The sequence below is a fragment of the Talpa europaea genome (genome assembly GCF_964194135.1).
Source record: "Talpa europaea genome assembly, chromosome: 16".
Classification (NCBI taxonomy): Eukaryota; Metazoa; Chordata; class Mammalia; order Eulipotyphla; family Talpidae; genus Talpa; species Talpa europaea.
In genome coordinates, this window is record NC_140084.1 from 6,405,730 (window position 1) to 6,418,257 (window position 12,528).

At 57.6% G+C, this 12,528-nt stretch overlaps 1 protein-coding gene across 1 annotated transcript; it reads left to right on the top strand.

Annotated features, from left to right (window-relative positions):
- Window positions 1-4,486: 4,486 nt before the first annotated feature.
- On the top strand, window positions 4,487-12,137 carry PLEKHG4 (pleckstrin homology and RhoGEF domain containing G4; the record flags this gene model as incomplete). Its single annotated transcript, XM_084256546.1, is given in 22 exon segments — window positions 4,487-5,018; window positions 5,179-5,183; window positions 5,185-5,275; window positions 5,351-5,474; window positions 5,566-5,659; window positions 5,760-5,834; window positions 5,914-6,030; window positions 6,197-6,295; window positions 6,388-6,536; window positions 6,697-6,835; window positions 6,930-7,046; window positions 7,727-7,909; window positions 8,138-8,646; window positions 8,721-8,967; window positions 9,651-9,740; window positions 9,822-10,043; window positions 10,126-10,296; window positions 10,381-10,558; window positions 10,954-11,070; window positions 11,210-11,446; window positions 11,532-11,647; window positions 12,123-12,137. Coding segments are annotated over 22 exon segments (3,606 nt in total). The 5' UTR covers window positions 4,487-4,507.
- Between the last annotated feature and the right edge of the window lie 391 nt (window positions 12,138-12,528).

Here is a 12,528-nt window from a genome sequence, read left to right on the forward strand (position 1 = left end):
CACTGTGTCTGGAGGGCTTTTAAAAGAACACATTTATCAAGATATAATGCACATACCATAAAACTCACCTGTTTCTAATGCACAGCTCAGTGGTTTTAATATATTCAGAACTGTGCAACTCTCATCACACTCTAAGTTTAGAACATTTTCACTGTCCCCAAAAGACACCCCGTCCCCATTAGCTCTCCTCACCCCCTGCCCTGCCCAGCCCTAGGTTTTCACTAACCTACTTTCTGTCTCTGTAGATCTGAATGACTCTTGACCTGCTGTGAAAGCTACATATTTGGTCAAAAGACATTCCTTGCTTTTCACCAGGGGTATTACACGTGAGGAAGAGGGAGAATGGCTTAGGCGTTGCCCTCAGGCCTTCAGCAGTGATTGGGCCTAGGAATTCACAGCCCCCACTGTCACTCCCTAGCTATGTCATTGTAGGCATGTCACCTCCTCTCTCTGAGCCTCACTGTCCTCATCTCTGGTGTCCTGTCAGAAGAATCTAGTACAGAGTCTGGCCTGTGGTAAGGCATCGTAACTGTTTCTCTTTATTGGTCTTACCCAGCATGACAATGATCAGGGAGAAGGGGTCCTTGAGGAGATCTGAGAAGGTCCTGGGAGGAGTTGTGCCTGCATGGAGGGGTACAGACAGCACAGGCAGAGTTGGGAGGGTGCATTCCAGGCAGAAAGGAGTACAGGAAGAAAGGATGCCGGGAGCACATATGGTGGAAAGCAGGGAGCAGAGGGGTTTGGGGTTGGAAGACACCAGCCAGGGACTGGTGGGGAGACCCTGCTGAGTATTGGGGGTGGTAGAGAGCTGGGAGAGTTGTGAAGTGGGCAGTGGTGTAGGCTGTGATGTGCTTTGGGGGGCTCAGATGTAGCCGCTCTCAGGCGGAAGACGTGAAACCCCAGCCGGGAGATGGATTGGTAGACAAACATCTAGAGGTGAAAGTCCTGTTGCTCGAGCAGCCCAGGGCTGGTGCTGGAGAGAGCAGGCGGTCATTTCCAGACTTAACGGTCATTTCCAGAATCACTGGGGAGCATGTCAAACGTGCAGATTCCTGAGCCTACCCCAAAGGTTCTGACTCAGCAGGCTTGTGGGGGCCCAGAAGTCAGTAACCTTAACCAGCATCCTGGAGGGAGGTGGGCCACAGACCACATCCTTCCAGAATTATTGGATTAGTAAGGCTGTAGAAACCAAATCAAAACAACTCCCTGGGGCTGGGAGTGGTGTAGGGGAGGGGCAGCAGAGGGTCTCCTGGAGCTGGGTAACCAGGAGCTGCAGCACTCCAGCAGAGAGTTGGTCAGAGATGAACAGACAGGTTTAGACAAACAGGTATCTGGGATACAGGAAAGCAAGTGAGTCAAGGGTGGTTTGCCTGACTGGGCAGGATGGCAGAAATGGCTTCTGTGCCACATGAGATGCACCCAGGTCTTGAAGGAGGAAGGATTTTGACTGGGGGAGATGGGTGTGGGCACTTCTGGTAGAGGAGACAGTTGGAGACAAGCCCCACAATGAGATGAATTTTCCAGAGCCAGGAGCTGGACAGAAAGCTGTGGATGTGCTCTCAGATGACCTTGAATGTCACACTAACGAGTCTGGAGTTTACGTAGGCCAAAGGCGAAAGGGGTTTGGAAGGTCTGGGGTGCATATCACCCTCCCTGTCTGAAGCTGTACGGAAGAAAGGTTTGCAAGGTGTGGAGAGGCTGTGGGTCTCGGTCACTAGGTCCACAAGGCACAGAGCTCCCATTTAATTTCTGATGGATCTGTGTTGGCAAGGAATGGGAGGCTGAGGGAGGGTTGAGGGGCAGGGGAGGGAGGTCCAGCCCCATTCTATGATCTCAGTGGAAAAGGCTGCTGTGGAGTAGATTCTACTGCCAGGGGAGCCACAGAGATGAGCCCCATGAGTCACGGCTGAGTCCTGCAAGCTCAGCCCACAGAGCCTGCTGAGGTCAGCCATCCAGGCTGGCTCTAGGCCCCAGTGCTCCCCACTGGGCCTCAGTCTGCCCCCATTTCTCTCTGGATCTTTGCCATCTTAGGTCATTCATCCTGCCTCTTCTGTGTCCCTTTTGGACTGAGCTTCTCCACTTGTGACCTGGCTCATGTGGGGGGCCTTGGGAGGGCAGGGTGGGGTGGCCAGTCTCAGTTTGGTCAGAATAAGCACTTATCCTGTGCTAGGTCCTGTGCTGGGTTCTGGAAGCATAGGCGTGGACAAGACAGAGTCTCTGTTTTCATGAGCTTACAATGCACATTCTACATGGAGTGAATGAACCAGGGCCTGGGCCTGGCCCTGACTGTCTGCCTGTTCCCAGGGGTGCTGAGGTCAGCTCTAGCCTGTGGCTTGCAGCTTCTTATTTGCCCCTGGCATTGGAGGGGTATGTGCGCCTGCCCCTGCCCCCACCCTCCAGCTCTTTGGGCTCCTGGGAAACCTGACTGGTGGGGACGGAGGGCACACAGTGGGCAGCAGAAGGGGAGGGAGGGAGCAGGCAGCAGTGACTCAGTGGGGTGGCCCTGGGACAGCTGGGGAGGGAGCCAAGGTTGGGCCCGATGCTCATTGAAGCTAGGGGAAGGTGGCAATGGAGCCAGACAACTCCCAGCTGAATAGCCCATGAAGGCTCCTGGGTAGCTGGCCTGGGAGTCTGGAGTCTGGGGGCTGATGTGGTAGCTGGAATGGGGCAGGGAGGGGAGGAGACTGCTGTTCCTACCGCACCTCCTCCTGATGCCCAGGTTGCCTCATAAAGGGGGCTTTTCCTTAGAGCCAGAGAAGCCAGGACGCCCATTCCCCACTCCCCCACATCTTGCCTCCTGCCCTAGGAGCCGGGCATGCTGTGGGCACAGTACCTTCTGCCACAGGAGACTTCCCACAAACTGGGTAGTGTGACCAGACTCACATGCCCCAAAAGGGCCTCACACCTCAGATTTGGGAGGGATCTCACAGGTGAATAATCCAAATGACTTTCACCAGGATCCCCTGACTGGGGGCAAAGAGAAAGGCAGGGCACCAACACAGACGGAACAGAGCCAGAGAGCTGGCAGCGAGCCGAGGTTTGACACGGGATCTCCCCCAGCCCTCCTGTTAATCCCAGGAGAAAGGAATGACTTCTTTTCCCCCTTTTTTCCTCATAGGTGAGGCTCAAAGAGAACAGGGTTGCTGGAGCTCACTCAGCAGGTAAGTGGAGGCCTGGGTTAGTGTCTCTTTGGTTTCAGGACCAGAACCCAGCCTCCTTGGGTGGACCTAGTGTGTCCTTTGTGGGGTGGGCTGGGGTGGGAATTGGGATATGTACGTGTCAGAAGTAATCCTGGTGGACTGGTGGACCTGGCAGGCCTCCCAGCCTAGAAGCCTCATTGTCCCCTCTTCGTCCAGGCCAGACAGCACCCCCATCCCTCCAGGGATCACACAAGTTGTATCCTGGTGTTTGGGCTTGGGGTCTGCAAGGAAAGTGGCGGCTGCAATGAGGCCCCTCTGTGAATACAAGCCCACGGGCTCCCAGCACCCCAAGCATCTGACCTGAGCTCTGGCAGTTGCTCTTTCTAGGGGCCTTTGTGACTAAGGGCTCAGGCTTTTCTTTCCTCTTTGACCGTGAGGAATGAGTGCGTCTGGTGGGGCAGAGGCAGCCGGTCAGGCTGCGCACCCCAGGCTTGCACAGAGCAGAAGCGCCCCGCAAGGCCCTTCCCCGCCCCAGGCGGCCCCAGGCGCTCACTCACCCTGTCGCCCCTTCCCCAGCCTCCCAAGGGTGAGCTTCCAGCGCCCTTGTCCAGGCTCGGCAGCGGGCACGGCCGGTGCGGTCTTGGGTCGCTGCCCCTGCGGCTGAGGCGAGGCCGACGGGTGGGCGCGTGCCCCGCGGGACCCCGGGGCTGGGAGCTGGGGTGCAGCCCAGCCTTTTGCTGCCGTCGGGCGAGGCGCGGAAGCTGCGGCTGCGTCCTCCCGCCGCCAGGGGGCGCTGCGGCGCCGCGGCCCCGGCGCCTGCGTTTCCTCCCCCGCGGCCGGGAGGCGGCGCCCGAGCACGCCGGCCGCGCGCTGTCCCCGCCGTCGAGGCGGCGCGTCGTCCTGGGGTGTCGCGGTTCCCACGGCGGGCCCGGGGCGGGCTGCGCGTGTGGCGCGCTCCAGGGGGCGGGGAGGCGCGGCCCGGGCCGGGCGGGGTGGCAGTGAACGCCCGCTCGGGGCGGCCGCCTGATTGAGGCCCGCAGAGACTGGCGTTGGGGCGCGGAAGGTGGGGACCCACGTGAGCGGAAGGTGGGGGCCCACGTGAGCGCCCCTAGGGGATGGCGGGTGTGGGCAGAAGGGAGACCCGGGCCGTTCTCTCCTCTCTTCTCTTCAGGCCAGAGCTGCTGGCACGTCTGTGCCCCCCCGTACCCCGGCACCGAGACTGGCATGTCTCACGGCCTGGTGCTTCCTCCTGCATCGCCCACCGACCCCTGCCCGTCGTCTTCACCCCGGCTCCTGGATGAGTGGGGGCTCAGTTCATAGTCAGACTCCCACGTGCGCTGAGCAGACCTGCTCTTAAAGAGGGGGTGATGGAAGGGCCCTTGGAGGGTGGGGATGAGTCCCCAGACTCCCAAGGCCACGCCGCCAACTGGAGGTTTGCTGTATGCAGTTTTAGGGATGCCTTGGATGAGGAGGAACTTGCTCCCCAGGGACAGGTCAAGGGCCCTGGGCCTCCAAGACCACCAGCAGGGGCAGCTCAGGGTGAAGGGCTACATGGCAGCTGCCTGCCTGGGGACCTGCAGTCACCCCCAGGGCAGATGGCTGCAGATGGGTCAGGGGATGGCCAGAGGGGCATATTAGGAGGTTCTTCAGTCCAGTCAGAAGAACCAGCCACTTCTGATGTGGAAAGCCTCCTGTGCCCAATGTCCGTGCACCTTAGCCTGGCACAGGGAGAGAGGGACAGCCCTGGGGGAGGCTTGGCAGGGGACCCAGTTCCAGGCAGGCCAGTGCCGGTCAGCTTGGGCCGTGGGGAGTTGGATAACAACTCTGCGAATCTTGGAGACTCCTTATCTGAGACCTCGTCAGAGCTGCTGGAGGCAGGTAAGGGAGGCAGGGCCAGGGAAGTCTTGGGAGTGGGGTTGCCTGGAGGGAGTGCTAAGACTTGGTGAGGCTGAAGCCCGGGTCCAAGGCGGGGTCTAAGGGTAGGTGGCCCAATGCGGACCCCAGCCATTTCCCTTCCCAAGACCCCAGCAAATCCCAGGACCACAGTAAATCCAAATTTCCTAAGCCGGCTGACTACCTCCTGGCCCAAGACCTCACCTGGGAGCTGCTGTCCAGTGGCATGGCTGCCTTGCCAGGTAGCCAGGAGGCACCAGAGGTGGTAGAGGTGGGGTGACTCTATCGGTCAGGTGTTCACTGACTTCTCTCCATAGGAACTCGGGATGTAAACGGCCGGGCAGTACTGCTTCTGTGTGCCCACAGCCCAGCCTGGCTTCACCCCAAGTGCAGCAGCCATGAAGTCATCCGCCTTTTGCTGTACCTGCGAAGCATCCCCAGGTTGGTGGGGGAGGAGGTTGGGGGACAGAGCCTGAGACAGGAGGTGGCCAGCTCTGGCAGTTAGGAACTGAACCAAAGCTTGCCCCTTTAGGCCCAAAGTGCAAGCCTTGGGACTGACGGTGCTAGTGGATGCCCGAATTTGTTCCCCGAGTTCTTCCCTCTTCTGGGGGCTTAGCCAGCTGCAAGTGAGTACAGTATTATAACCCCTTCTCATGCCTCCTCATATTCACACACCCCATTCCTTTTGTGTAGGGTTAGGGTGGGCTGAGCTCAGATTCCTTGCAGGAAGCAGCCCCAGGGTCAGTGCACCAGGTACTGCTTTTGGGAAAAATGCCAGAGGAGATACCTTCAGCACTGCAGGTACTGAGCCATATTCACCAGGGATGAAAGTAGGGTGTTCCCCATTAGGCCTGGATCACTGCACCTTCTTTCCTTGCAGCTAGAGCAGCTGCCCTCGTCTGAGAGCTTGCTGACACACATCTCTGCCTTGGGGTTGCCTGCTTCACTGGGAGGAGGCTTACCTTACTGCCACCAAGCCTGGCTGGACTTCCGGATGGTCAGTGTGGGGTGGGGCACAGGGTGGGTACATAGGCAACTCGGCCTGCAGAGCAGCTTCTTCTGGGGTGATGTGAGCAGTGCAGAGATGGTCGTGGAGGCTTGAAATCCAGGATGGCTGGATGAGCACCGTGCATTGCTCAGGTCAAACCTGCCCTTTCTCACAGCGTCTGGAAGCCCTGTTGCAGAGCTGCCAGGTGGTTTGTGCCCTGCTTCAGGGGGCCATCGAGAGCATGAAAGCTGTGCCCCAGCCCGTGGAGTCTGGGGTAAGTATCCCCCCCCAAGGCCTGTCCAAATGCTCCGTCTCCTTTTCACCCATGTCACCTCCACCTCCACTACCTGTTGCTGTTAATCACAGGAAGTCAGTCGGCTGCTACGGCAGGCACAGGTCCTGATGCAACACGTGTTAGATTCGCCACGGCTGGCATGGCTGCAATGCCAGGGGGGTTTGGAGCTGTCATTGCTGAAGCAGGAGGTCCCAGAGGTGACCCTAAGCCCAGACTACAAGTAGGTGTCAGCCCATCTCCCTGAAGTTGCCCCAACCCAACATATCCCGTATCAATGATTCAGTTGACTGCTCAGAACCAGCCAGGATTGTGGTCCCAGGATAGGGTGTAGTGGAGCAAGGCAGCTGGCAGGAACCTTAAGACCTGGTACCCTGTACTAGGCCAGCGGTAGATGAGGTGGACAAGCTGTATGGCCATGTGGATGGACTGCTGCACCAGCTGACCCTGCAGAGTAACCAGCGCATACAGGCACTCGAGTTGATCCAGACACTGGAGGCCCAGGAGAGCGGGCTGCACCAGGTGGGAACTGTGCACCTCGGTGGGTCTTGTTCCCCACCTCAGACGTCATGCCTACCACACAGCAGCTCTTCGTTCTCTGTTTGTGTCCCTCCAGATTGAGATGTGGCTGCAGCAGGTGGGCTGGCCTGCACTGGAGGAGCCAAGGGAGCCCTCACTAGACATGCTGCTCCAGGCCCAAGGCTCATTTCAGGAGCTGGACCAGGTAGCCCAGGTGAGTGTGGGCACTTACACCTTCTGTAAGTGCCAGGGTCCCTTGCCAAGCACTGTGAATGTGGGGTGGATAAAAGCAAACCTATTCTTTGCTCTCAGAATCTGTAGTCCATCAAAGGTTCAAGTCATATGTGTGTGTTTGCAAACCGAGGTAGGAGCTGTGGAGAGAAGCAATGCAGGTGATTCTACCTTAATGTGAAAGACATGATAGAAAGGGTGTTGGACAAGTTTTCTTTAAAAAAAAAAAAAAGATTTACTTATACGTAACAGAATGGAGGTAAAGGCCAGAGGTGTGGGGGTGAGCGGATTCACCAGAGACAGAGTAGGGAACAAAATAGGCAGATTGAATGAAATACACTGCTGAAGGGAGCAGCAGGCGAGGCAGGAGAGGTCTGCTGTGGTATGTGGGTTGCTTCCTGGCCGGGGATTGAACTCGTGCTGCAGTGGCTGTGGTTAGATTCATAGATTGCATCTTAACCTCTTATGCCACCAGGGAGGCCCCAAATTTTCTTGATAGTGACTTGAACTGAGCTGAGAATTGGTCTGGGGGAGTGGGCGGTGTAAAGAATGGGGCGTAAAGGGAAGGTTTCCTATCACAGCGTGTAGATGTCAATGGAAAAGACCTGGGCTCTGAGCTTAGAACAGCAGACCTGGCCAGTTGAGTGCAGTCTCTGTCTCCAGGAACAGGTCAGGCGAGGAGAGAAGTTTCTACAGCCACTGACTGGCTGGGAGGCAGCTGAACTGGGCCCCAGGGGTGCCCACTTTCTGGCTCTGAAAGCCCAACTGACTGAATTCTCTAGGGCTGTGGCCCAGCGGCGGCAGCGACTGACAGATGCCGAAAGGCTGTCACGGTTCTTCAAGCAGGTGGGTGAGGGGTCCTGTCCTTGAATCCAGGTGGTCAGTGGAGTGAGGGGAGTGACTGTCCAGCTCTACCAGAGACTGCAGTTTTTCATAATTCTGCTTGTGCTTGTTTTCAGTCTAACCCCAAAATTCAACCACTGGAGACAGCCAACATCCTGCAGGGTTGGGGAGGGTCGCGGAGAAGGCACTGTGGTCTCAGTGGAACCCTTCTTCACTGCCTTTGTGTTGCAGGCTTCCACATGGGCTGAGGAGGGGCAGCGGGTATTGGCAGAGCTGGCACAGGAGTGCCCTGAGGTCGTGCTCCAACAGCTGCAGCTGCACTGGACCAAGCACCCTGACTTGCCTCCTGCCCATTTCCGAAAGATGTGGGCTCTGGCCACGGGGCTGGGTTCTGAGGGTATCCGCCAAGAGTGCCGCTGGGCCTGGGCACGATGCCAGGACACCTGGCTGGCCCTGGACCAGAAGCTAGAAGCTGCGCTAAAGCCACGATCATCAGCAGGCAGCACAGCCAGCCTAGGTGTCAGCCAGGTCCCAGGTGGGCCTGCCACCCCTCCTCCGAGGAAGGCTTATAGCCTTGATCGAAACCTGCGGTGGAGTCTCAGCAAGTCTGCCTGCTCCTGCCATCATGCGGCAGCCACTGTGACTGCTGGCCATGGACCAGAGCCTGGAGGCGGTGCCCAGCCAGGGTCATATTGTACCATGCAGCCACCAGGCAGCCCTGACCCTAGGAGCTCAAGCAGGTGCAGACAGTGGGCAGGGCAGGGAGGGCAGTGGCAGGGCAGATGTTTGGGTCTTGATTCCACCTGCCTTGTAGGCTCCAGCTGGTGCTGGCAGAGATGGTGGCTACAGAGCGGGAGTACGTCCGTGCCCTGGATTACACCATGGAGAACTACTTCCCTGAGCTGGATCGCCCTGATGTGCCCCAGGGCCTCCGTGGTCAGCGCGCCCACCTCTTCGGCAACCTGGAGAAGCTGCGGGACTTCCACCGTCATTTCTTCCTGCGTGAGCTGGAGGCTTGCACCCGGCACCCGCCCCGAGTGGCCTATGCCTTCCTGAGACATGTAAGCACCATGGGCCACAGGCCTCCAAGTGATTGTGCCACATTCCACAGAGAGCCATTGAGCACATGCTTGGTGACAGGTGTACAGGTGTACAGCTTTCAGTGAGACCAGCAAGGCCCCTACCCCTCAGGGATCTCATAGTTTAGTAGAAGAGACATAAAAGTGAAAAAGGTTATTCCAGATTATAACTGCAGCTGGGAGAGGGAAAAAGCAGACTAGACAGGTGCTTGTGAGTTAACTAAGGAGGATACCCCCTTCAGACAGAGTAGTTAGAGAGACTCTTGAGGCGCTACCTTTGAGCAGAGGCCAGGTGGAGGGGCTGGAGTCAGAGCGCGGCATCCAAGGGGAAGGTTAAGTACAAAGCCATGGGCAGGAAGGAGAGGCCCAGTGCTCAAGGGGCTGGGCTTGGTAAGGAAAGGAGGGTTGAGGTGAGGTGAGGCTCAAGCAATATTCTCAGAGCTACAGAAAGAGCAGAGCGGGACACAGGCCACATTCCTCAGAGGGCCTGTGGGCAGGTCCCCCCTCTGCACATACCTTGTCTTGTCAGATCACCCCTCATGTAGTGCAGGGCAGATAGAATCTGCAGGGGAAGGTGTCCCTGGGAGCCATCTTTTGGCATAGTCCTCTCAAGCTGAGGGTGATGTGGCCTCATTGCCCCCCGCCTGAGCTCTGTGTCCTCACAGAGGGTGCAGTTTGGGATGTACGCACTCTACAGCAAGAATAAACCTCACTCTGATGCCCTGATGACCAGCTATGGGCACAGCTTCTTCAAGGTAAGTGAGCCTGAGACCAGGGGGAGGGAGGCAGGAGGGAGTACCCTGAAGCTGCCTGATGATCTCCTGGCCACCTGGCAGGACAAGCAGCAAGCGCTGGGGGACCGCCTGGACTTGGCCTCCTACCTGCTGAAGCCCATCCAGCGCATGAGCAAGTATGCCCTGCTGCTGCAGGAGCTGGCACGGGCCTGTGGTGGGCCCGTGCAGGAGCTCAGTGCCCTGCAGGCTGCCCAGAGCCTCGTGCACTTCCAGCTGCGCCACGGCAATGACCTCCTGGCCATGGATGCCATCCAGGGCTGCGATGTGAGTCTTCAGCCTGTGGTGGGAGAGACATGAAGGGAAGGGGTGGAAGAGACTGGGTACCCACTGGGCCCTAACTTGACAGGTTAACCTCAAGGAACAGGGGCAGCTGGTAAGGCAGGATGAATTCATGGTGCGCTGTGGGCGCCACAAGTCCCTACGCCGCATTTTCCTCTTTGAGGATCTGTTGCTCTTCAGCAAGCCTCGTCGAGGACCCACAGGCGTTGACACATTTGCATACAAGCGCTCTTTCAAGGTAGGCCTGCCTGGCTCCACCCTCTGCCCTCTGCTGTCCCAGACCCACACTCCGCCTCACCTAGCATCTCTCCGGGCCACACAGATGGCAGACCTTGGCCTCACTGAGTGCTGTGGGGAAAACAACCTGCGTTTCGAGATCTGGTTCCGTCGTCGCAAGGCCAAGGACACCTTTGTGCTGCAGGCCACCAGCTTGGCCACCAAGCAGGCTTGGACAGCTGACATCTCCCGCCTGCTCTGGAGGCAGGCTGTCCACAACAAGGGTAGGTTCCTATCCCTTTATTCATCCCATGCTCCGTTCTCCCCGGAGAGTTTGCAGGAGACCTTGGGAGGAGGTCCAGCAGCAGTGGCCAATATGGAGGAAAGAATTTCAAAATCAGGCAGTCCCGGCTGCTGTCAGTGACTGCGGACCCAGCAGAGGCCTTGTCTATCAAGGCCTTGAGTGTCAGAGGTCTTGTCTTTGAAAGCGAATTGTGACACCTGCCCATGGGGTTGTTGGGAGGAGGGAGCCTGGCAACAGAAAGGCTCAGTTCACAGGAGGCGATTCTGTCGGGTATGGGTGTACAGGAGAGACTTATTTAAGGGGAAGGGGTGGTTAGAAGCCCACAGGCAAGGCTGATATCCAGAGAGGTCCTAGCTATGCTTATTCTCCACCCAGAGTTGCGCATGGCTGAGCTGGTGTCCATGGGTGTGGGGCGCAAGGCTTTCTGGGACATCGCCCCCAGCGAGGAAGCTATCAATGACCGCACCATCAACTACGTCCTAAAGTGCCAAGGTAGCAGGGAGGTTGCAGGGCCAGGGTGAGGAAAGCTGTGTGGGAGGCAAGGGGACCTGTCAGCCCTGGTTGTGCGCCTCTTGGACTTTGGCCCAGGTGTGCTTGGGCCTGTCCCAACCTGACCCTCTCTCTTATGCAGAAGTTCGCTCTCGGGCCTCCATTGCTGTGGCTCCGTTAGACTATGACAGTCCCTACCTGGGGGCCTCGAGCTCGCTTCCTGGAGACCCTGCTTCTTGCTCTGTACTGGGCTCCCTCAACCTGCACCTGTACAGGGACCCTGCTCTTCTTGGCCTCCGCTGGCCCCTGTATTCCACCAGCTTCTCCGAGGACTCAGCACTGGAGGCAGAAGCAGAGCTGGGTAGCCAGCCGTCTTTGAGTAGGTTTGGGCTTATCCAGAGGCAGGAGGGCTCGGCTTACAGTCTCGCCACCCTGCTGACAGCTCACCCTGTCTTCCTCCCTAGCTCCTGAGGATTCAGAGGTCTCCTCCCAGTGTCCGTCCGCCAGTGGCTCCAGTGGCTCTGACAGCAGCTGTATGTCAGGGCAGGCCCTGGCCAGAGGCCTGGAGGACTTATCCTATGTGAGTACCGTTTGTCCTCTCTGTACCAGTCCTCTCCCCAGTCCAGCCCAGGGCCTATGGCTGCCTTTTCTGAGGTGAAAAGTGTGTGTGTATGAGAGAGAGAGAGAGAGAGAGAGAGAGAGAGAGAGAGAGAGAGAGAGAGAGAATGAGAATGAGAGAGAGAATGAGAGATTGTTTTTGCTTCCCGGAGACCCTGCCTGACTCCTGAGCTGGGAATTAGGGATTCATGCTAACTTGGTACCACAGGTCTGAGCCTGGGCTCGAAGGCAGGGGGTGGATCCAGCAGCCTCTAACTTCAGGGAACACCACCTCTCTCTGGATCTGCGGTGACCAGGGCATGACTGGCACCTGAGACACCTCCAGCCCACACCCTTTTTGATGTCTGTGCTCACTGGACACACTGGTGGGGGCCTCTCCAGAGGAGTCTGGCAGCAGAGCCTGAATGAACACCCTGGCCCGTGTGTCCTTCTTTCAGCTCCTCCTCTGCTAGGGGTTAGGATTAGGCTAGAGCAGAAGGTAGGTGTTTCCATGCTATAGGCTGGAGGGGACACCAAGTGGCTCTGGCAGGGACTGGGCTGCCCCACCCCTCAGGAGGGACATAGTTGTGTTTCCAGCAGCTGCTTCTCAGGCCCTGGTCTCAGCCAAGTTCCCCAACTTTAGGGGTAAGCCCAGTTCTACGTAATCCTTACTCTCACCTCCCCTGGCTCCCCCAACACAGCCCCTTTTTTCATGGGTCAGTTGGCTTTATTGACTCAGCTTTCAGTTAGAGTTGTCTAAGATTATTTTACTGTTGTGTCTTTAGCATCCCAGAGAAGTATTCCAGACCCTTGACTTGTGATTTACTCTTTATTGTTCATAATAAAAATAGACTGCTACACACC